The following is a 26,751-nucleotide window of genomic DNA, read 5'->3' on the forward strand; positions in this document are numbered from 1 at the left end:
TTGATTTCATTATTGATTTAAGAATTTGGTCTTAATTAGTTTCATTGACTACAAAAATTACAAGGGTAAATCTATGTATTCCAACATTGAAAAAAGGTAACATAAAACACAAAAGAATTGATTAAAATATTATTTGTAAATTATAAATCTATGTAGTTATCCTTTATGTAATCAAAACATCAACATCTGAAAGGTCTTCACACATGTGAAGGCTTTATTAGCTTCACTGAAAAATTCAGGTGACCTGCTGCTGATCCATGACCACACTGCAGACTTCATTTCATTATCATGTAGTAAAAGTAATCACTTTGAGGCTCTTTTGAAGTTAAGAAATAACTTTTGGGTGCCATAATTTAAGCTGAATGGTAGAAGGGAAAGGAGATCAAATTCCAGTTTTTCAGGAAAATGTATTGTTATTTATACAATGTATAGTCATTTTGTAATGTTATCATGTGATGACTCTATTAGTGCTGTTGATTTCCAAACAGTACAGTTTTATGGTTCTTTCAGGATAGAGATCCTGATACATAGAGATGTATATAGTAGAATTCATTGTACGTTTCGATAATTCATAAAATAAACTTATTTGAATCTCAGAAGAGAGTTAAAAGAACCTTATTAATTCTGCATTTTGAAATTTTTATTTTAGCAGATGATCTTCCATGATCTTCTACCTTACTTCCTTAGATTTTTATTGTTGATCTCAATTCATATCACCATTTATAATATTGAAACAGAAATCATAGCTTTCATTGTGATTCAAAAGTTGTTCATACATTCATCTCTTTAACTTATGTTTTCCTCTGAGAATCTTTTCAGTATCTACATAATGCAGATCTTTAGTTACGTTAACTGATTAATAATTCAATCAATTTGTTATTAGATTATTCAAACCTTACTGTGATGTCTTTGTAATCAATGTGATAGTTTTGTTTTTCATTTTATTTTAATTTCAAAGTAGAAATATGTTCTCTCTTTGGATAGTGGAAGTTTTATAAAAAAAAAATAATTGTTAGATTTTTTTAGTAGTCAGATTAATTTTATTAACAAATTTTATTTTTTTTTTTTATAAATGGGGAAGTGGACCTTTATGGTATGTAATCATATATTTGTGAGAATAATGTGGAGAGTGTTGCTTTGTATGAATTGTTGAGAGAGTGAAGAAGGTTCATTGACGAGTGGGGTGCTAGCAGGTGTTTACGTGCCCGAATGTGATGCAGAAGGTTACTACCGAGCAACGCAGTGTCATGCTTCAGTCGGGATGTGCTGGTGTGTTGACAAACATGGTGTTGAACTTCCTAATTCTCGAACAAGAGGCAAACCAAATTGTGGTAAGCATTAATATTATATTGAAATTATTTTCTGTCTATTTTTGTTTATACTTGTATATGTATAGTTCATGACTTGTGTTTCATCAGTTTATGTTATAGATTTTATATCATAAACGATATTCTACATTCATCTTTTAAATTTTTATTTGTGAAGGGTTAAGCAAAAAGTAAAGTGAAATAAAACTTTTTAACTTTAAAATAATCCTGAAAACAATTTATCGCCATTGAATGTCTTGATTATTGCCATGATTTTCCATGATTTAAATCTATTATCAATTTTGATATTAAGTAAATTCTGACCACTTTCAGACACTGATATTATTATGTTTACAGTTTATTGAGATAATCTATCAGTAGATACTCATACTTTTTATGTTAACTTAGATTATCCATAGTACAGGTTTAATATTTTTAATGTCTTAGTTGGTGTTTATCTGACATTCTTCTAATACTTTTTTCATTCTACTCCTTAGTCGAGTTATATTTGCCAAGTGCATCTTCTCTGATCCAGTGTTCATTAATAGATAGTAATTGTATAAAGCATTTTTGATTATTGCTGCTGTCATTCCATTATTAATATAATTTTTAACTATTTATTTTTTAAGATTAGTGTAGCTTTCTTTTTGTTGTGTGTCATTGTAAGCCATAAGTGAATAGTTTATGAGAAGATCTTTATTTGCTTCAATGGTGTAGTTAGTATAGTTTAATTTGTTTGTAAGTAGAAATAGTGTATACAAATCATAATATTATAACTGATGATGAAATTTATGTATCTCCATTAAATGTAGATGTTAAAGATGATTATCCAGATTCTTTCTTATGTGGTGTAGCATGTATAAAAGTGGTACTTTTTTTGGAGGAAGTGATAATTAATAGGAGCACAAGAATTTGTAAATTTGGTCTAAATTTTGAAATGTAGATGCTTGATGTTTTTGGGATGAGAGTTTTACAGATTTTCTTTTGAAATTATTTTAGTTGTTGGACAATTCAATTGCAAACATCTAAAACATTATTGGATTCCATAGTTAATTTCTTTTTGTAGAAATGATAAAAAATATTATTGATATATTACAATGAGTTTCCAAGGTTGGTTTATTTTATGTTATCCTATAATGTCAAAACGCAAATTTTTATTCTATAAATTATATTTATTAATAAAGATCTGACAGAACTGTCAGATATTTATTTTATGCTGATAAATAGGATTCATTTGGTCCAGTCTTAAGTTAACTAAAAATTTTTACTGTTTCCATGCGTTCTTTAAAAAATCTGTTTGGAAAAATAACAATATTCAGTTGTTGCAGACCAGGTCGAAGAACAATTTTTATGTTAAAATATTTTGGCCACATCGTACTTTGGCCTATGAGAAAGGATGTTATCCTGATTTATTTTCTACTTTTTGGAAATTACTTACGATTTAAAAAATCTTTTAATCAGTTTAATTAAAGTTAAATTTTTCCTTGATTAAACCTCAAATTTTTAAGTTTGATTATTATTGTAAATAAATCTTTTAGTCTGAATGGTATATAATAGTACATATAGATTACATCTTTATATGATAAATTTTGAATTACGGGTGTATCAAGAAGGATGCAACTCTAAAATTAAGAAGGTAGAAGTCACACATAGGTAAATTTTATTTCTCCCTACATGTCACTTGGCAACACTGTACTCAAGGTTAGCAGCTTTTAACAGTTGAATTGTTCTTCTTATGAACTAGTGCTATACCAGTATAAATTCATCCCTATTGTGTTAACTATGTCATTTTCCAAGGACGAACGTGTGTTTATTATTGAGAATTATTGTGTGCATAAATCTTATGAATGAATGAAAGACGAGGTTTTGGATAAAATTTCTCAGTTCTTCAGTTTCTAATAAGTTGACAATATTGCGTTTGATTAATAAATTTCGTGAGACTGGGGACGTTCGTGATTGGAAAAGCACAGGTCGTCCATCACTGTTAACAGCAGAAGATCTGGAGGATGTGAGTGTTTGACTCGCTCACCCAGAAAATCACTCAGAAAGTTATTTTCATAGGCCGGCTTCTTTAGTAGCTTTCCGGACTACTAAAATATTACAATCATATACTTATCGCATCACTCTCATTCAACTACTGAAAGAATATACCATGAAATAAGTTTACAGTATTGTCATGGTTTCATTTCTTGTTGATGACAACAGTATTGATATTTTGGATTGTGTTTATTTCAGCAATGAGGCATGGTTTCACTTGGATGGCTACATGAACAGCCTCTAAACTGCTGAATATGGAGTGCTGAAAATCTCAAACATTCCATGATCAACCGTTACACGCATGTAAAATTAGTGTTTGATGTGTGATTTCCTGGCCTTCTATAATAGAGCCTTTATTTTTTGACATATCTGTAGATGGTGTGGTTCATCGCAACATAATCAAACAGTTTATTGCCATGATTTATAGGAACAAGATTAGATTTATACGAACAAGAATGTTGATTCCAGCGGGATAACGCAATCTGTCATACTGCTAATGAAATGCTGGGTATGTTACGGGAATTCTTTGGCCATCGTTTGATATCAAAAGGGTTGTGGCTTCCAGAATCCCTAGATCTTACACCAGCAGACTTTTTCCTTTGGGGGTATTTAAAAATTGTGGTTTTTAAAAACAATCCTCAGTCACTTGACAAATTGAAAGCTAATATTGAAAGTGAGATTGCAAACATTACTGAGCAAACATTACAAAAAGTGACTGCAAATGTTATGAAACATGTATGCTGCTGTATCAGGATCACAAGAAATCATATTGAATAACTATTGTAATGTTATTAAAGGTAATTTGAATATTGTTGTATAAGTATTTTATTAACAGTAGGTGTTTAATTTAAACACCCGTTATAAAAACAAATTATAAAATAAAAAAGGTGAGATTTAAGTCATATTCATTACTTATATACAAGAATATTAAAAATGTTATGATAAATACATTCAACAAAAAAATAACAACTAACTGAATGAATGAATGAACCTTTATTTCCCATGAATAAAATATGACATAAAAATAAGAATTACAATATATAATCAGGAAACATAATACCTGCAAAAAGGATAACCTGTGTACAGACATGAGCCACTTTATATAATATTTCTAAAAAGGGTATTCAAATTAAAACTATTCTTAAAATAAATAGTAGTAACTAAACATTTCTACATAAGTAAATAAAAGTTCTTACTAACAAAAAAATTATGTTAAAGATTAACAGTTAAAACAGAAATCAATTAAAATTTAAACTTGTTATCTTAGGAACATGAGTAACAAATAAAAAAGGATTGAACATAATACTATATATAACAAATGAACACCCGTACCCTTTCTTTAAAGTTCAACATTTAGATTTCGTGAAATAAGGAAATAACAAGAATATGAAGATGATGTAAATAATATTTTCATTGTTGTACATTTTTATGCTTATTGTAATGCATAAACTGTAGTAAAATGAATATTGTTATATCTGTTATGTTAACATTATTTTGTAACAATATAAAATAATGCTAAATAATCTTAATATTATGACTATAATTATAATTATAAGTTTACAGTTTATAAGTTTGCCTTCCTTAGTTTTGATTAGCCCTGTTATATGATCTTACATAAAAATCCAGAATGTTATTAAGATCGATCTGAAAATTAACTAATTATATATCATTTAGACAGGATGTCAAAAACATGTTTAGAATAGTAATTTGTACACATTATTTGCCATTATCCACTCATCTATTTCTTTAAGAATTTTTTTGTTCACTCTGCCAAATATAAATTTAGCAGAATAAAATTTATTAGTTTAGTAGAAATATACATGAAATGTCTTCTGCAGACTGATAGGTCATTTCAGAGTATTGTAAAGGTGATACTTGATGGTCTCAGATTATATGATGAATCACTAGTATTAAAGAGGTTTATAGTTAATATATAAAACGATGCTTTTGATGTTGAGCTGAGTCACTGTTAACACATTAAATTCTCAGAATAGGTCATCTGTAAGGTAAAGTCTGGGCCTACTTAAGACTGCTTTTATTAAGTTTTTTTGAAGCACATACGCTTTATTAAAGTGCATGTTTCTTGCCCCACCCCATGAACATATTCCATATTGCAATATGGATTGGGCATACGGAAAATATACAAGTCTAGCGATATTGTTATATGTTAATTTACTAAATTGGTAGAATTTAAGGATCTGTTCAATTCTTTTGCACATATTGTTAATGTGTATGTCCCATTTAAGGTGAGGGTTGTCTATCCAGACACCAAGATATTATATTTTATTTACTTTTTCTAGTTTGGGACAAACTAATTCAAAATTCAGATGGCGCTATTGAAAATTATTTTGTGTACATATTTGTATACTACATAGCACATACAAAAATCAATTAATTATTATTTTTATTATTAATTAGTATTATTAAAAATTTATAATATTTTTTCTATTAAAAAATCATTCAATTGTATTTTAAGTAAATTTGTAGGGAAATTTTTCGAATGTTTTGGTGCAACAAAATACTGTAAATGCAACAGAAGCAAAATAAGGACCTTTCTCGTTAGCCCAAAGTATTGTGTTGAGTTGTATGAAGTTCCGTTGATTGGTTTGGTAGGGGTGGATATTTCTATGTTTTAAGAATAAGTGACTATTTTCTTTTTCAAAGATTATGCATTCATAAATATAAACAGATGGATAAGTTAACATATGTAATTTTATAAATATTGGTCTACAATTCATACCTTTGAGCTCTAAATAAGAATCTGACAGAATAAGGATCTTAACAATTGTTTGGACTTTTAAGGAAGCCTCAAGATATGACATTATACTTCAGATGGTAATACAGTATGTGTATGTATAATAATAATTTAATAATGATAACATTAAAGCATTTATATTTAAATGTTTTCAGTTTTTAGTTATTATTTTATCCTATACCATACTTATTTATGTCTTAACTTCACTTAGTTATATTATAATTATTTCATATAATTGTTATTTTTATATTAATAATACTGATTATAACAACTTCTTGTTTGTATTCATTAATTTAGCAGATTGTAATGCTGCTCTGTATTATGTCTTTTCCATGGTTTTCCTTGATTCTCCTACAGATGTTTGTGTAGTTTGTTTTTTTACACATTGAAGAGATCACTCTGGATGTTAGCATTGTATTATAATGTTGATTACATGATCAAATATTTTGTGATGTGATATTATTATATATGTGTGATGTTTGTGATATGTGTTACAATCTGAGTTAACTGTTTATTTATTTACATATGATTATGCTAAGAAGTGAATAGCATAAATCACATTCCATTACCAGTATTCAGTTTGGTGCAACAGTTTGTGGATAAAACATTTGTAGACATGTTTGTATTTTCATGTTGTTACTGATAGAGAAATTAAAATAACTGTGAGGGTTTTATTTAAGAGTAGAATAATTCTTCAAACGTTTTTGCAAATGTATCTTCTTGAAAACAATTTCTCAAGTTTTAATAAATAATTTGGAATATTACAGGTCATCCAGTTTTTCTTGCAGATGAATAAATTGTCAATTTCAAAAGAAAAATTATTTTTAAAATATACAAGCTGCATAAGGCACCAAAGAAAGCAATTAGATTATATCTAATTATCAACCCAATAAGTAGTTATTTTATAACATCAACACAATACAATGTGTTCTGTTGTTTCAACAGTTGGTACAATCAGTCTTTTCTTTCAAGTAGCACTCGAATAATTATTTAGTGACTAAAGTCAGGTTGGAATACTACAACAAAGTTATGTTCTTTAGATCAATCATAGCAGAGAATTGATCTTAGGGAATAACTTTCAAAATGGGTGTGTACAGTGACTCATGTATGAGTCACTGTATCTACAAGAAGAAAAGGACTCAAAAGATAAAAAAAAAAAATTTCAAGGATTTTGGAAAAATGAAATGAAACTGTGACGTTTTAGCTTGACAAGATAGTTATTATGCCAAGTACTTGGGCTTAACACAAAAATGTCATAAAATGTCAAAAATTTAATAATATTTATCTCCTTATCAGAAAATCAAACAAAGGTAATAAAGTTATTTTGTAGCTTGTAATTATTTATAGATTATTCAGCCGGAATGGATTAAATGAATCATTCTCTAGTTAGAGATTTGTAAAAAGTTTTGAAATGATGGGAAGAATTGAATTTCTGAATGCTATTAGTTATTTATTTCAAATAAATTTCCTCTTATAAGTTACAAAGAAAAAATAATTATCTGAATAAATTTTCTCATTAGAACTACAGAAAGGAATATGTTTAGTTGAAAATTCCAGGTGTACAAACAAGAAACTAAGAAAACTCTTTTCTCAGCTTAGAAAAATTAAAGGATATAGAAAATTACATATAATGATGAAATTAGTAATAATTAATTATCCAATTCCAATAAAAAACACAATAATTAAATTGTTATTGTGATTTTTCACTCAAATAGGAAAGTGATAGGAGGAAGTAACTGTTTATTTTTGTGATAATTTCCTGTTTAAACATTAATGTCATCCTTCAAATGTTTCATGATGTATCACACTAAGAAATAAAAAAAAAAAAATGAAAGGAAACAGTAATGTTATTCAGTAACCTTTTACGACATTAAAAAAATTATCATGTATTTTAATTATTACAGTTTGCCATTAATTTTTTGTGTAATCTTTGGCTGTGAGAAATATTTAAAACTTTCAACTTCTTAAATTGTCAAATCATATTTATTAAATATGTTTTTAAAACCTGAGTTGCAACATTTTAACTCTGTTTTCTGACTACCTTTAATGGCTACTATTATCTCAGCTCACCAGGAGTAGATGAGAGTCTAGTAAAAACATAAATTGAGTTCAAAGGATTAAAATAAATATGACTTAATCGTGTTAGGGTATTTTTAACTTAAAAAATCTTATAATTATAATTTTTCTTACATTCTCTGTATGTGCTAGGTTTCTCATGCTAACTATCATTTTTGAGACTGCAACTTTTTTTTTTTTTTGGTGGCTGGAGAAGAAAAAAGCTCTGCCAGCCACCTTGTGCTCTGCCTGCACAAGATGATAGTGTTGGGCTTCACCACCTGAAAAACCTCCCCCTTACTCACATAGGGACTGGACCTGGCCGTAAGGTGTGAACACCATCCCTGTTTTTACAGGAATCTCTGGTTGACTGGTTTCTGAGCAGTAGGATCTAATGTTCCCTGCAGATCATTGGCAGAAAGCGACACAACAAAGCCACTGCTTAATATTTTAGCAATATCATAAATTCTGATAAAAACTAATATCTATGGAGATTGAAACTAATATAACGAATTGAAAAATAAACATGGCCGTCATTTTGTAATTTGCAAAGGTATTTAAGTCCTGATTTTTTGCTAACTTTAAAACTTTATTACTAAGACACTTACCAAATATTAATGTGATTTGTCTGTCTGAAAACTTGGGATATAAATTACTATATAAAAATACAAAATGGCGGACAGGGGAGAACGAAAGTGGAATTGCCATTTTTGCTAACAATATTTTTTGTTTTGTTTTACAAACAATATCTGAAAAATTAAGCCAGTCCACCATTTTAGAAACACTGTATATAAACATGATATGTTTGAAATATCAGTTAAAATAAGTTTTTTGTGTGTATGTATATGTGTGTGTGTGTGTGTGTGTCAGGTAGATATACAAATATGTTTATGGATATATCTATACATCACTAATTAAAACAAATTTAATTTTACACACTATTAGAGAAGTAAAAGAATTAATAAAAAAAATTGTTTTTGTTGTGAATTTATTCATTCATGTTGTATGAGATATTTAAAACATAAATAAACAGTAAATTGTAAAATTTAAAGTTTTTTCTTTCCTTTTCAATTTGATTAGTAAAGGTAAATTTGACTAACACATTGATGTACTAAGAAAAGGTAGGCAGTGTGTGATCAATTGATTGATTATGTACCATATCTGTTCACAACTTTCTTAATGTTATCTACATACATTAGGTATTATCTGTAAATTTATATGGGAGTTACATAAACATTTTCTATAAAAATGTTTTGTATAACTAAGTATATTCTTATAAAAAACTGAATTTAAAAATAAAATTTCCAGTTGATTGAATAACACTGAAAGATCTTTTCAACAGTAAAATGTTATTAAATCATTCTGTTAGCAATATTTTCAATTGATAATATATCAACTGATCTAAGCACTGCTTAGGTCGCTGTGTGGCTGATGTTTTGCATACATCTCCTAAAAAATTATTTTTGATTTATTTTATCAAGAATGACACGTTCACGTTAGGCTTACTGGAAAAAATTTAGGAGTAAGTGGTTTCCTGTTACCAGAATTATTGAGCTTAATATACTGTTGCATATCAACAGTGAAGTTTTATCAAACCACTACAATGTGCTGATCAATCATTCTTTTAAATGACATCTGATTCTACTTTACTTGCAGGAAAATCAATACACACACACACATATATATATATATATATATATATATATATATATATAATAACTAAACTCTATTCCCTGGTTAGAAAAATATTAAAAAAAAACTAAATAAATTATTCAAATTAATATAAATCTATTAATTTGAATAATTTTCTAACTTATTTAGTTTATATATATGTATGTATGCATATATCACAGTATTAGAAAAGACTAAGCAGTAGTATATTGATAAATTAATGTTCTTTTTTCTGTTGAGAATGTATTTTGTACCCTGCTATTTAGACATTCCATTTAGGGGTGAAATATTAGCAATTATAAATATAAAATAGCAGTTCTAATTATAAAAAAGTTGTATGAACATATGATACAGCTAACTAGATTAAAGTTTAATGGAATGAACATGGGGAAGTAAAACTCCAGTGCTGATGTAAGGCCATCTAGTACTTAACAATTTGTTAATTACCCATTTAGTATGCAAAAACGTTTTGATTTTGAATGAAAATAATTGATTTAGTACAAGTAGGTTAGATAACAGAAATAACACTTACAACCCAGGAAATATGTTTAGGAAAGTATCAAACAAAGCACTTATTTTATCTGATATTTCACCAGTTAACACAACTGAATTATTATGAGTTATTATTTCTTAGTAATTTGATTTTGATAATTGATATTTGTTTGCTAAGCATATTTATTTTTTCAGAAACATTGCTAATGAAAAGCAAGACCACCAGTCCTAAATTACCTCCACCTATGGACATAAATGATAATGACAATGAAGATGATGATGACGATGATGATGATTCAGATGAAGATTTAGAAGGAAGTGCAGATCAACCACTTGATTTTTAGACTTTGCACACATTATAAATTTCAGGTTGCAGTTTTTTATTTTTTGAGTAGCAGTTTTTTATGTTCGGTAGTTTGATTTCTATTAGAAATTAAAAAAAAAATATGTTAAAAATAGAATGTAATGCCTTAAAATTAAAAGTTTGTACTTTTGTAAATAATTTGTTTATTTTATATTTTTAACTAGTTGTTTTATATTATGACTTAATTTTGTGATCTATCATTTTAAGTTAAATACCAGGTCAGAGAACTTTTTTATACTAATTTCCTGCTATTTATGAGGTTGCATTCTGTGAAAATGAATGTTTTTGCTACAATACATAAACTATGTTACTGAGCTCTTGTCATATAGAAAAGTAAGCATAAAATGTTATTTAATACTTGTTGATTTTAAATATAGGAAAATAAGTTGGGTACGCAGTTGTTAACAATGGATTTATTTTGTGTTTTACTTTGATAAAATGATACACGTTCTCTTAAATTCTCCTATGTTTAACAATTACAACTCAAAGTTGTTATTGTTAAATTCTGTTTTTATTTGAAATTATTTTTATTTTGAAAAAAAAATTAAAAGAAACCCATGACATACATTTTATTGTGTGTTCTATTGAATCTTGTATGCTACAGTGATGTCTGTTGTCAGTGAATGAACTGTTCCACTTTTCTATCCACATTAAGAGCACTCTTCTATAATTTTAATAAATCAGTAATTAAAGACAGCATAGGCAATGAAAAAGTCAGCTAGGTACTATAATCCATAAAAAGTCCAATGGTATGTATAAAAACACAAAGTAAAAGAAAAAGTAATATAAGAGCAAATGATACCAGAAACATTCATAAACATTAACATAAATACTTAGATGATGCACAATTCAAGAATACAATCCTCTTCCTGATTATCACTATTAGGTTCCTAAACCTAGTGCATATAGTTGCTGTAACCAATTAAGTTAAAAAAAATTATGTTAAGGAAACATTCTAATTAATTTTTTTGCTCTAATATTACTGACATTGGAAGAAATATAAAATGTGAAACTGGCTACATCCTTACCTGCTTGTCTGCAGAGGCCTAAAATTTAATTTAATTATGATGTTATATGCAGAAATACTTTGGCCTTTTTTGGCAATTACTGGATAAGCTGGTTTAGAAATGTTAGGGAATTTTCTAAAAAAAAATTATTGTGGATATGTTCTTGTCAAATTGATGCCAAAACTTAACAAAAAGTTAGAATTTATGTTGATGAATCTTTTCTAAGTTTCATGAGTTTTAGTAATTTGTTTTGAAAATATTTAACAAAAACACTAAAACAATAAATTAAAAAATAACCCCACATTTTAAATAGTAAAAGTAACTTAAAATTTCATTAGTGTAAGCAACTCATATAGGACTACCACTGTACTGAATTTCAAGTTTCTAGAATGATGATGACAATTTTTGAAATGATTGTAATCACCCTCCTGTTTGTCTGATTAGCTTAAAATTTAATGGTATCATTGTCCACAAAAATAAATATTTGAAACAGATTTTAATTTTAATGTTCAAGCAGTCTGTATTTTCATAATTATCAAAATACAGATCATCATATGTGCCCACATCCTTCTGGAATTTTCCTGGGTTTTTGATTTTTCTCCTAAAGAGAGACCTCTCTCCTAAAGGGAGAGGGGTCAAAAAATGTCAAGATTTATAGAAACTTTCACACTCAAACTTTTAACTGATTACCATAATTTCCCTTACAGCTGTAATTGTTGTAGCTGCTGTATTGCTATTAAAAGAAAAGTAAAAATGTCTGCAATCAATAATACTATTATTAGTGTTCCTGCTCATAAGAGAGCAAAATAATTATGAAATACACTTTAATGGAAAAATTAAATTAAATTAAATTAAAATTATCTTGAAGAATTTTATGACTAACTCTTTAAAATGATGTGTACTCTTTTTAAAAAAATTAAATTAATTAAGTTAGACGATATGTTTATCTGTTAACAATAAATTTTTCAGTTTTCTATCAGTAACGTAAACAATAATGTTAAACTTACATTCTGTTACATACGTTCTACAACTTACATTCTATATGTGACACTCTAATGTAGACGCAGTTATATTTATAAAAACTAATTTTAAAATAAGATCTAAATTATTTATAACCAAAGTTTTTATCTTAAACTCTCATACTTTTTTTTTATGAATGTAGATGAAGTGTTGTCTTATGCAGTCTCAGTTCGACCATTCCTGAGATGTGTGGTTAATTGAAACCCAACCACCAAAGAATACCGGTATCCATGATTTAGTATTGAAGTCCTATAAAAGTACAATTTTCTTTATAATAGAAAAACAGGACTGATTGGGGCAGTTAGAAAAATAGGAAGCATGTACCCAAGGAACTTTTCTCACAAAAATTAAAGAAAGATAAAATATTTGCTTGTATGAAAGCAGTGGTAAGATGATGCTTCTAAAATGGTAGAACAAAAAACCTGTATACTTAGTAATATAAATAAACTTGAAAGTGCAGAAGTTATTAGAAAGCAGAATAATGTTTTAACTCCAAATTTATATGATTACAATTCAAAGATGGGTGGGGTAGATGAATGTGACCAAATAAATTATATCTTTCTCTAATTTTTGCGAGAAAAGTTCCTTGGGTACATGCTTCCTATTTTTCTAACTGCCCCAATCAGTCCTGTTTTTCTATTATAAAGAAAATTGGCAAGCTGTGGACTGTAATAAAAATTTGTCTGCATAAACAAATACCTAGGATTTGAACCTTAGAACTCTCGAATTTGAAATCAGCTGATTTACGATGAGTTCACCACTAGACCAACCTGGTGGGGTAAACCGTCATACTACCTAGCTGTATGTGGCAAAATATATATCGAATGCCTTTTTTTTTTAAGTTTCCACCATTAAAAACCAATATAATTCAGATAAAAAAATCAGGGATTTGTTTGTTTTTGAGGAAAGAAGGTTATTTTATGCAAATAAATAACCTAACTCTAAATCCTTTTTTAAATTCAGCTTATAATTTTAATGTATTGACAAGTTTTTCTAATAATATTTTAACTTAATTTTATTTATTACATTTTTTCCTATTATATATTTTGAGAAACATTCTTTATTTGTTTAGCATGGATTTATTTATACAGCACAGAATAAATGCTTCTAAAATTTATGGTTTTATTGAAGAATAAAAAGAAAAAAAAATTTGTAACAGAAGAATCACCTTACCAAACATTTAATTAAAACATTTATCCACTTTACATAGGTTATTCAACAGTAGGTCATTGTCAGGGATGTTTCTGTAAAGACTTAGGAAGTCATACATTACACATTGAGGGTTAAATTATATATTTTGCCTGAGAAAGTGTTCCTTTATGTTTTCCAGTGATGGTATTTTATTAATCAGAATTTTACTCACATTACCCCGTAAAAAGTTTTTAATATTCATTTGTTAACATAATCTGTTCCATTTAATTTACAATCACACTAAAACACAATTAACTTAACTATAAAAGTTTATGTTAAAATTTTTTAAAACCCTACACAAATCACATTCAGTGCACTGATAATGGAAAAATTTTCTTATCTTCTGGGCTGAACATAATATATCTTATTAAACCACTTTTTCTAGCACTGGTAGATTGTATTGCATCTGCAAAATGTTTTTGAGTGTCGCAGAGGATTTTCTTTATTGGAAGGTCTACCTTTTTTGACTGGTTGTCTTCATTCTGATGTTTTCTTATGATTTTCTCAACTTAGACTTCTCAAAATTCTAATGAACTAAGTTTACCTGTTTTTTTGTTTTTTTTTTTTAATGTAAACAGTAAGCATTAAATTAAAATATATTGATTAAATGTTTAAATTGCTTCTTATAACATACTTTTTATTTTTAGAGGATTGGCAGACAAAATTTATTTGGTCACATTCATCTACCCCACCCATCTTTAAATTGTAATCATATAAATTTGGAATTAAAACATTATTCTGCTTTCTAATAACTTCTGCACTTTCAAGTTTATTTATATTACTAAGTATACAGATTTTTTGTTCTGCCATTTTAGAAGCATCATCTTACCATTGCTTTCATACAAGCAAATATTTTATCTTTCTTTAATTTTTGCGAGAGAAGTTCCTTTGGTACATGCTTCCTATTTTTCTAACTGCCCCAATCAGTCCTGTTTTTCTATTATAAAGAAAATTGGCAAGCTGTGGACTGCAATAAAAATTTGTCTGCATAAATATTATAACCCAAATCCAATAGCTCCTCTATCAGTTTTATAACTACACGTGAAATTTGTACAATTTCTTTATTGTCATCTACTTCTGTGGATTTAACAGTGTAGGTGATCATCTTATCAATATATCCAGAGCTTGACTCACACAATAAAATTTTATACAAAATCTTGCTCTTTTTTCGTAATGAATTGTTTGAAAGACCATCTACTCTTTCATAGAACCATACTCTCATCTATTACAACATTTTTTCTGGAATTGTCTTCAGAAAATTTTTTTTGATACATTGTCAATTAATATTTTTATTTTTTCCAATTTTTTATTTTTATTAGGATTGATATTATTCTGGTTAACAAAATGCAAAACCTACGCAGAAGTTTAAATCTATTCTGTGACATTAGCTGTGGGATTCCAGGAGTAGAAAATTTATTTTTATTTGTGTAATATTTAGAAATCTTCAGTTTTGATAACAGCCCACGTATAATATACAAATCAATCAAGATGTGAATTTTGACTTTGTTAACTTCACTTGTTTATTTTGAAACTTCATTTTCCAACCAATAAAAAACCACTCATTATTTCTTCAAACTCCTATTTTTTTTTTGGTTAAAACAGCAGAGTTATTCATGAAAATCACATTTTGATAATTTATGTCGTTTTTTTCCACCTTCTAATGGTATCATAGCAACCTGATTCTTACGTAAGTAATAAATAATTGTTCTTTCTTTACATTTCATTTTTTTCTTTAAAGCTTCCTGCATTAATGTGCAATATCAAATATTATTTCAAGACCAATAAATGTTATATATATAGCTCTGTTTTTCTTTAATCTGCTCTTAAAATTAACAGACCCACCAAAATTGCCATTTGTGTTATTATGCTTTCTCTGAAACTGAATTTGTCTTCATCCATGCCTACTTAATAAAAATAATGCGGTTGAGATATTAAGTGGATACTAGAGTATTTCTCACATTTATCTGATGCTACTTATTTTTGTATTATAAAAATATACATACATTTTTAATTTGAGATTATTTTCCTGTCACATAAATTTTGCATACTAATATGTATTAGTGTGCAAAATTTATTGAACCTATGTTGTGTTTATCAACATTTTTTGATTGCCTAGTAGATTGCCTAGTAATTCAGTTACTCGTAACTTTTTTTGCATTATTGTTGTTTAAAATTTTCATAGTAGTGTAGAATTTGATTGCAGTATGAACTGTCATTATTTACTATTTCTTTTTCCCCTTCTAGCACTTTATTAGATAATTTGGCTCCTCTATTCCTATAAGTTATTGCCAATAATTTCTCTATTTTTCCAAAAAAATTGTATTTTATATGATTTCCTCAAAATTTTATCTTATTTTTATGCCTTTTCATCTATTTCCTACAAATATTTTGTTTTCTATAATATCAGTTTTCTTTGTTCTTCTTATTTATTTATTTTCATACATGTTCATACATATACTTATAATTACCTGTTTGTTTTCATCTAATTTATCCAAGATTTTCTATCAGTATTTACTTCTATCTATCTAAAGTCTTTCTTTTAGGGTTTCTTTTAGCTCCTTACTGGATTCCTCCCATTGTTATGTTTTCTAATACTTCTTAATTGGTAGGAATCCATTACTCAGGTCCACTATACTGGTCTTGTTACAATATGTTACATGTAATATTTGATTGTACAGCCATTTATACACTCATTAATGCTAATTTATGTACCATAGAAATCAAAACATTCTGTTTGTATTAATATATGTTAATTAAATGTTTCTTAAAACAAAATTCTTAAAAGAAATGTGATTTCTAGTGCAGATATGGCAAACGTCAGATGTTTGTGTGTATAATACTTTAATTTATAGTTAAAATTATAATGTAGGACCAAACAAAATGATTTACATTTAAGAAATCTGTGCTTAAAAAATAAAGAAGTAATGTTTTAAATTCATACCTGGCATTTCACTACAAGAGAAAAGGTTATGGTAACATAGATGCACCAAAGATTATATTGAATAAAGCACTTGTAAACAAGTTATTGGAGTCAACAAAAACAAACTCCATTTTGAGATAGTATTATGTTAAATTTTTGATTCAAAACAAACAATCTTGTCTGCCAAAAAATAATAAATAGTAAAAAAATGTATTACTTCTTTAACTATACTGTAGTTTACATTATGCATTACTTTTTAGCCGCTGTTTTGTTAATTGCCTAATTCATTACATTCATTTATTTGCAGATTAAAAAGTAATGATAAGGTTATGTAGATCAAAGGTTACCATGTATTAGAACCAAAGCAAAACATTTTTCAAAGGCCTTCTCTGAACTATGGACACCTTCAAACAATAAACATAATTTTAGGTTGCATCAGTGTAATCTATTTAGAGGTTTCATTATGTATCTAATTTTATTAGATATATTATTTAGTAATAGTTAATAATTATGGACAAAAATCATCTGCAAATACACCAAAATTGCAAATTTAATATTATGTTGTAATAAGGCTTTTCAAATCTGTAAATTGCTCACTTACTATATCGAGATTTACCATCATTGCATGTAAAACTGATAGTTGTCATAGTCAGCTGGCATCATGTTATTATTATATAGAAATGGTGATTTGTGTTAATAATTCCATATATTTTCATTTTAATAGCCCCAAGTGATTTTCTCGTAAACTAAGCACAATACAAAAAATGACCTAAATAAATGTTACTCAGATTAGGGGGGGGTACACCTCGTCATGACCTTGACCCTTTTTTCAAGGTTAAAACATTATTTTTTAAATGGAATGACCCATATTTGACCCCACCAATGAAAAGAGCAGAAAATTTTACATTGGAATATGTGGTTAACTGGATACTGTAAGTGATTAACTTCTTAATCAAATGTTTGGCTGTTTGACCTGCAACAAATTTCCAAGGACATATGTGTGACCACATCACAATTTTCTGCTCTTTTCATTGGTGGGTTCAAAACCGGTCATTCCATATGAAAAAATTGTTTTAACTTTGAAACACGGTCAATTTCAAGTTTAAGGTCAACTCCAAGGTTACCATGAGTTGTCCCCCTTCAATCTGAGTATCTTTTATCTGTCATTATTTTGTATTATGTATAGTTTACAAGAAAATTCCCTGGGCGATTAAAATGAAACACTTTCTCTCTCTCTCTCTCTCTCTCTTTCTTTCTTTCTTTCTATATATATATATATATATATGTGTGTGTGTGTGTATGTTGTGTCTATAATAAATTCTGTTCTTTCAGTTAGTACTTCTATTTTTATCAACAGTATATTATAAAAAATCTCCTTATTAGAACATTATTTATAAAATTTAATTAAAAATATAATTCAAAATATTAAAACTATAGAGATGTATTGTATGCCATTTCAGTCACTGATATAAAATTTTATAGGTAATGTTCTGATGAAGCAGTGATCTCTTGAAAGTATTAAGTATGGATAAAAACAAAAGCAGTTAAGTGGAAAATATGAATAAAATGTATACTCTTCCACTAGGATGCAATTCCTTAAATTGGTATCTTTATTAGAATAATCCTGTAATCAGTTGTTAATTATGGTTAGTCTTCATATGTGTTTTATTAATATAAGAATTATATTTTTTTAGGCCTAGCTGCGGGAGGAATCAACTGGATGGCCTACTCATTGCTTGTCTAGAAGATGTGTAAGGTGCAACATTCTTCACTTTCTTTCACTTATCTCTTTAGTGTCCTATATCCAGGAAGAAATACATAACATAAATAATTATAATTCACGTAATATTAATTGCATTCAATTTTTTTTAATTTTAATAAATTTTGTAAAATTTTCAATTTGAATAAAAAAAAAACTAAATCAGAAAATTAAATCAGCAAAAATAACACTCTGCAATAATTTTTAAAATAGATTTTTTTGTTGTAATTAGTAAAGAAGAAGATTCATGTTGTACAGATTAATAATTTTTTTTTTCATTAGTATATAACACGATATTAAGTTTGTTATTAGAAATTATTGTAACCATTTATAATAATTATAATACATTGATTTGTTTGGATCTTCTTTTTATTTTGAGTAACATTTTTTGATTTATTTATTTCAACATTTATATTTAAATAAACCTTTTGATTTTTGTAAAATTATTTTTTAACATTATATAAATTATTTTATACATCGATAATGATCATAATTACTTTATGGAATTTTTTATTTGTATCAAGTTATTCTGATATTCTAATTAATATTTTAGATTTTTTTTTACTTCTTTATCATGTAGTAGAAGCTTTTGTTAGGTTGTACCATCTCAGTGATAAATATTTCTCAATAGTTTTTTTTTTAGTAACAAATTAGAAAATGAGTTAACAAAATTTGAATCATTCCCTATTGTGCTGATAAAAAAATTATTCCTTCTTTCTTGTACAATAAAATTGATAAATAATAATTAAATGTAAAATATTTCACATAAAAGTATTCAGGTTGAATTCAGGGTTGTATTTTACAAAATATTAAGTTTACTGATTATTAATTGATTGAAGTCTCATTTTATTTGTTTATTGAAATATTACTTTTTAATATTTTTATTTTACTTTAAGAAGAATTGTGTTAATTCCATGATATAGGACACTTTGGTTATAGTGCAATAAATTCAACTGCAAGTGAATTGGATTGTGTGCAATAGAAAAATAAATGGTGTTTACAATAGTAAGAGCGATAAAATACTGTATGAACTAATTATGTTCTAAATTCACACTATTAGGTAGTTATACACATGTCTAATATCTTTCTTCTGATATATTTAAAACTGTTTTTTATTTTTTTTTTAAATTTTAATTAGTTTTTTAATTTATTTATTTTGCACTCTAAGAAAATAATTAAAAATTTAGTAGGTAATGTTGCAGATGAATTTATATATATGTAATTAGTTAATCTTTTTTTTTAATTTTTTGATAAAGTAATAAAAATAAAAAGTATTTTGTGTGTTTATACACAATATTATTATATTAATAAATGGAAGATTAATTTTGAAAATTGTTTGTTACAGAATTTGTACTTATAAATAATTGGCTGAGTACATTAATAATATTTTTTTTTTATGTTATTTTACATTGCCAATTTGAAAGTTAAAATATATTTATTTAATTTTATTTAAATAAATTAGAGAAATTTAATGCACCAACATTAATAATAATAATAATTTTAATTATACTGATAATGATATTAACACAGACACGGAGATGCCCATTTTATGGTCAGCTCTAGCTATATCTGTATTACCCTCACCATATCTACTGGCTGTAATGGTAGAAATCTATCTTTCAGGTAACTTCTTTTTTGTTACAATGTTAAGCCGTGTAAACTGATTATAGGTAGACTTTCTTGGCCCATAAACATTTGAAATTCATTGCGATAAGGCAGGAAAGAACAGGAATGGACCAATGAGGGCATCAAGATTTCACTTGTTACCTTGTTACAGTAGACACAAAACAGCAAATCTTATACTTGCTGACAGTTAAATAATATCCAGTGCTCTTTTCTAATTATATATTTCACCTAAATTGAAAAATTTTCCTACAAACATCAGTTAAATTATAAGCCTGCAAGTAAGCCCTCAGCTTCAACAAATTAAACTATGAAGTTAAACACCAAATTTTGTTTGTTCCCCTAGTGCTGAACTTGGTTTGTAATCACATCATCAATTTAACTCCAAATTTTGTGGTATTTTGTGAATAGCAAAATTATGTTTATTTATTAAGCAATAACTCTACTAGGGAGTAATGAAAATTTGGTAAAATTAATCAGAAGTGAATTATGTCATATGTTTCTTATTTCAAGACTTGTTATTCATTTGTCTATTATTTAAAAAAACAAAAAAAACAAACATATTATTTCTCTTTAATTTTTATAAATTTAGCTGCATTAACATACAATAAGTAAACACAAAATATTTTAATCACTGAGACTTGGAAATAAGACTATTCAACAATATATAATTACTGCTACTTATTTACCAATGATCAGTTTAAAAAAAAAAATCATTTGAGTTGGAATAAAATGCAGTCATTTATACAACTGTAAGTCTATTTAAAATTTTATACCAAATTCTGTTAATCAATATTAACTATGATACAGATGATTGCTAATAGTAAATAAATCAACTTTGTGTACTGTTGAAATTAATTTTTTTACGATATGTTTTTTTGAAAAAATTTGTAATAAGAAGTGGATTTTTAAAATTATATTTTCATAAAAAAAGAAAGTAAATCTGATTTACGTGATTGTAATGAAGCTGAATAGCAATTTCTGTACCTTTCATCCATATTCATAATGTTTTCAGGACTTAGATTCTTCTTATTTGATTTCGGCTGGATAATCTGCTAAATACTTCTTGGAGTTAACCTTAAAATATTTCTTATGTATATTGAACAGTGTAAAAAAACAGTTATATATATAAAACACACATAGTATATATTTTAAATTATACATTTTTATTTAAAAAAAAAAAAAGAAATCATTGTGCTCTTATTGACCTCATATTTCTAGCACCTGTTCAGTTTGTACAGTAATTGCTATCATGTAAAAAAGAATTTTTAACTGTAATATGAACATTCTAGAATTACTGTTTACAATTTTTAATTTTAAGTTAGCTATTTTTTTTAAAAAAAGAACAATTTTTAAATTTATTATTAATAATGATCTTTTGTGGCTATAATTATGGAAAAATGCTTTAATGTTTAAAAAATTGCTATTATATTAAATATATTCACCAGTGATAAGTGTAAATAACTTGAAGTAACATTGATTATAAATTAGTATGTGTAATTTTATTGTGCTTATAATGCATTAACTTTTAAAATTTAATTTTCACTTACCATAAAAAATTTTGGGATACCTATTTTCGCATAATATAATTTTGATTTGGTAATGTAAGATTGACTATTATTAAAAAAAAAAGATATATATATTTACATGTAAAAATTTTCATCTATTTTCATTGAAAGATGCCGTATATAATCCTCATTATTATTAATAGAAAACAATATTAGTTATCAATTATTATTATTATTAGTTGCATTGTTAGAATCATATAATTTGTTCTGTGTTAATGATGTTATTTGTGGTGTTGTCATTATAGTTAAGCTATATATATATATATTATACATATTAAAAAATTTATATATATATATATATATATATTAAAAAAAAATATGTTAGAAATCACTCGAGCTATTTCGAACAAATCCGTGTATATAGTCCATAATTATTAAGCAGATAATAAATAATAATAATTGATTGTATTTTAATTTTTTGTCATATATATATATATAAAATAATAATTTTTATGTATACTACAAGAAGCAATGATGTTTTTAATTTTATAATTTAATAATATTTGGATGATAATAAATAAATAAATAATACATTGCAGTCGTAGTTGTCAACCCTTTTTTACTAGGGCTTATGAATGTTTGTCCAATACATTTTCTCTGAGATAATTATACTTAACGCTAAATATTTTTTCTTTTTTTTTCTCAACATTTTTAGTATTATCTCTGAGCAAATGTGTGATAATTGTGATTTTGACAAGCTGATGAATGGTTTGTAATTATTTCCCTCCTAATAATAATTATAACACTTTCATGTTTAATGTTTATTACATATGTAAAACATTTATTTTTATTTATTAATTTTTACAAATTATTAATAAAATTAAAATTTTATATAAAATTATATTTTGTATTGTATATATTATGTATATTTTTGAATAATTTTGTTATTTTGTAATTTTGTTATATTATCACTTATAAAATTTCATGTTCTATGAAAATAATTGCTTCCTTATTTTTATTTCTTAGTACATATTTATATACATATTCTTTTGAGATGGGTTACCTAAGAACATAATAATAACAGCTTATTTTAAAAAGCAAAAGTATATATTTTCATTATTTTTTCAGAATATTTATGAAAATGAATGAAATAGATAAGTGCAATTGTTTAACTTAAATTATTTCTTTAATTTATTTATCTTTTATTTAATATTCTATATGTCTTTCATATTTTGTCTTTCGATTTAACTTTAGTTGATTTAAAATTATTTGATTTATATTTTATATACTGGAATTAAAATTAGTTTGTATTATTTACTGATAATAAATTTATTGAAATATTTTTATTTCTAGTTTTAGTTCAAGTAAAAACAGTTGTAATACTGTATCTTAATTTCTAAATTAAGATTAAGACTGTAATACAATCTTGTTTCTTCCAACTGAATTAGCAGTCGAAGGTAGAATTAAACAAATTATCTTTAAAAAATCTAACATCATTCAGATTTATAAATACTACTTACTGATTTTAAAATAGTTGATCAGTCCATTTTCAGAAGCTAATAAACATCAGTTGATAAAAAAGAGAAACATCACAAATAATCTACTTAATACTTTCTGTGGATTAGAAAAGAACAAAAAACAAAAGTAAAAGATCTACTATACTAACCGGTTAAAAATGAGGTAATCTATTACAGATTTATTATGATATGCCTTATATTAAGGGCAGATAACATACAGCTATTTATTAAGAACAAAGTTTTGAATGTAGCAATCATTTTATTTCTTAGTGACAGAGGAAATACATTTTAAATACCAACTGTTACCAACATGCGCATCCAATTAAGTAAAATAAATTAAAATTTTAATAATAAAAAGCCTGCTATAAAGAAATTAATTTTTCTAGGTTTAAAATTTTCATGGTAAAAAAGAAACTTAGTGGTTATTTAAGCAGTTTGATACTTCAGTTTCTTTAGCTGTAAACTTAAGTGCTCAGGGGTAAATTTACTTGCAGTATAATTTTGAAGTATATAAAATGCGTGTTTTTTTTTCATATATAAAATCTTTCTAATGATATCTTACTAACGTAATGATAGTTGATATTATCACTATTATGAATAGTAATGATATTACTATTTACTAACCTATTTAATGAGATAGTTGTTGTTTTATTTGTAGAGGATTAAGTGCATCAGTTTCTGTCACAGGATAAAATGAAAGAGACGAACTTATTGATATGATTGTTATGAATTTATTAGCTAATGGTATTGATATCATGTTTAAAAATGTTTAATTGTCTCTCTATCAACAAAAAATATGGTAACCTGTCAGTTGTATATTATGTGTAATTTTTATATTGATTTTTTATTTATGTACTTTATTTGCATTTAAGTATGTTACATAATAATAATAATTATTATTATTGTTATACAAAATATTATACAATTATGCTGTAACTGATGTTCATGTTCCAAATGTAGGTGTATATTATTTTGGTATGAATGAGATTCTGTAGCTGGAAGTTCATATAAAAATAAAATAATTAGTAAAATTTGTTTTTAAATTTTATTTTTTATGTGATATGTCCTTTTAATTAATAATTTTTTCTCAGGAATTTATAGTGGAGTACATTTTAGTAAAATTATTAAATAATTAACATTTCACTTTAAAATTAATGAATTTTCTGAATGCATTTCCAAAATAGTTCCTCAGATACCTGTACCTTTAATCAGTTGCATTAAAAACAACTCGAAATATACTAACCATATAAACCAATTACTGCACACAAACTAGCTAGACATGGACGGAAATAGTGTTGTACACTCAAAATTAACTTGCCAACAAAGTTAAGGTTGTACACACTTCACACTCCTCCACAGTTGCATACATTGATGTATTCAATTTCTGTATTACCATATATATGTGAAAAAAGACAACTTTAATACATGTTTAAAAAATAACATACCAGCAGAACTCATAACTGAAATCATAATCCTTACACAAACTGTAAAAGCACAAAATTTTCAAAGAATGGTGAAAAAAAATACTGTAATCAACCTGCTTACTAATGGATATTTACCTACTCTTCTATCCTTCTTTGTCTAAAATATTTTTACAATGCTTCATGATACAAAATAAAGATCAAGCAGATAAAGTATTACGGTGGTATTGCTATGTTGATGAGATTATATTTCTATATAAAGAAAATTTAAGACAATATTCCTCTAAATTATCAACAAATTATACTAAAATTTACATTTATCTACAGTATAAGATTAGTATCAATCATTTAATCTTCTTGAGCTCCTTGTATTCAAATTAAATAACAAATATGTCTTGAAAATAGATAGGAAACTCAAAGTTCACATTAACTGATATACTTATTCGCAGCACATCTAATCATTCTAAGTAGCAAAAACATTTACCTTTGTTATATGTTTTAAACCATCTCATTCAAACATCTTTGTTATTCATTTACTCAACAACAACTCATTACTATAAAATGTTTAGTAAAGATTAATCTTCCAATACTTATAAATAACAGCTTCTTAAATTCAGAGCAAAGTCAGAAACTACAGAATAGTACTATAATATACTTAACTTACATACATCACATGTAACTGAAATATATTTTTTTCAGAATAACAGATAAAACACAAGACATAAACTAATGAGACTCACACTGACAAACAACTACACAGGAATATACAAATTAAATTGCAGTGATTGCTCTGGGGAAACAAAATATTTTAAACCTTTTTTTTTTTTTACATACTACATTGGATAGCCTAGATGAGCATTCATCGACAGATTCAAGAAAGATTTGTAGATGCTACATGAAACATAATTAGATATGCAAGTCACCTCAGAAACAAAATACACATACAGAGAAATTTTTTCTAAAAGATATTTTAAGGTCATCGGCATTGATACCACCAGATTAGCCACTGAGAAAGGAGCCAGTTATCTTTGAAAGGCTTTTGAAAGAAAACATTCCATTAATTTGAAAGCATTTCATTTAATATTTAATGATTTTAAAGTGTTATGTTTTTATTATGATTTTTCAAATTTAGCATTTGTACAGTAACTACTTCAGTGATGTTTATCACTGTTTGTTTATTAAGTACCTAAGAAAACTAAAAAATTCAATTTGCATTTTTCCATTTAGTTAATTCATTTACATTTTCATCAGATACATCATATTACATTTAAATTGTATGTCTAGTGAAAAAAAATTTACCACAAAAAAGTAACTAGAACTTCTTGATTTCTAGTAGGATCTTCCTCAATATAAAAATTGATGATTAATTTTTTCATTCACACATTCACCTTTCTTTCTGCAGATTCATGTGCATACATTCGTTAACATTTGGGAAAGTATTCTGAGAAATCTAACACCTATATTGTAATAAGAATGAAAACCATAAAGAAAATTAAAAAAAAATTGGAAACCAGTTTTCATTACACGAAGGATACACAGATTTTAAAAGTAAATGCTAATAAAAATTTGAGGAATGTTTATTTTTCAGTCTATTAATGACTCTGAAATTATCTGTGTGATGTTTATCCAGTGATCTGATTTATATAACATTTTTTTTCAGTTTCTGGATATTTAGCTGATCTTAGTTAAAGAGTACATCTGAAGTATACTAGTCACATAAATATAGTATTTTTAATAATAATACAATTGTTTGCTCACAATCTAAACATTTTAAATGTGACATTTGCCATGGTATAAAATAGGGATAAAACAAATGAAAATTACATGTATTTTATTCATGTACTTACCTCCTTAATTGATACAGTAAGTGATATATCTTAGCAGTGACTGGAATGACCTTTGTATATCTTCTTTTGGCACAGCCTTAATACTTGATATCATATAACAATAGAATTTGTCAGTTTTTCCAAATTATGCCGTTTAGATGGTTACTTTAATTTTGAAAGCAGGAAATAATTATAGGGAAAAACGTAGAGAATGTATAGGATCCTTAAGTACATATATTTGTTTTCAGACCAAAGCTTCCTGGAGAATTACTGCATTG

The 26,751-nt window shown here is 26.3% G+C and overlaps 1 protein-coding gene across 3 annotated transcripts in view; it reads left to right on the top strand.

Moving 5' to 3' along the window:
- Cow (Proteoglycan Cow) overlaps positions 1 to 24,269 on the top strand; it is a 746,474-nt gene extending 722,205 nt beyond the window's left edge. Inside the window, exons 9-11 of one of the 3 annotated variants that reach the window (XM_075361499.1) lie at positions 1,155 to 1,331; positions 10,513 to 10,686; positions 18,514 to 24,269. In XM_075361499.1, coding sequence (XP_075217614.1) covers positions 1,155 to 1,331; positions 10,513 to 10,661 — 326 coding nt within the window. In that variant the 3' untranslated portion in view covers positions 10,662 to 10,686; positions 18,514 to 24,269. The remainder of the gene's footprint in view (positions 1 to 1,154; positions 1,332 to 10,512; positions 10,687 to 18,513) is intronic. The other 2 variants (XM_075361500.1, XM_075361502.1) reach the window with 2 other exon arrangements.
- Positions 24,270 to 26,751: the final 2,482 nt, after the last annotated feature.

Source organism: Lycorma delicatula, chromosome 3 (assembly GCF_047948215.1).
Source record: "Lycorma delicatula isolate Av1 chromosome 3, ASM4794821v1, whole genome shotgun sequence".
NCBI lineage: Eukaryota > Metazoa > Arthropoda > Insecta > Hemiptera > Fulgoridae > Lycorma > Lycorma delicatula.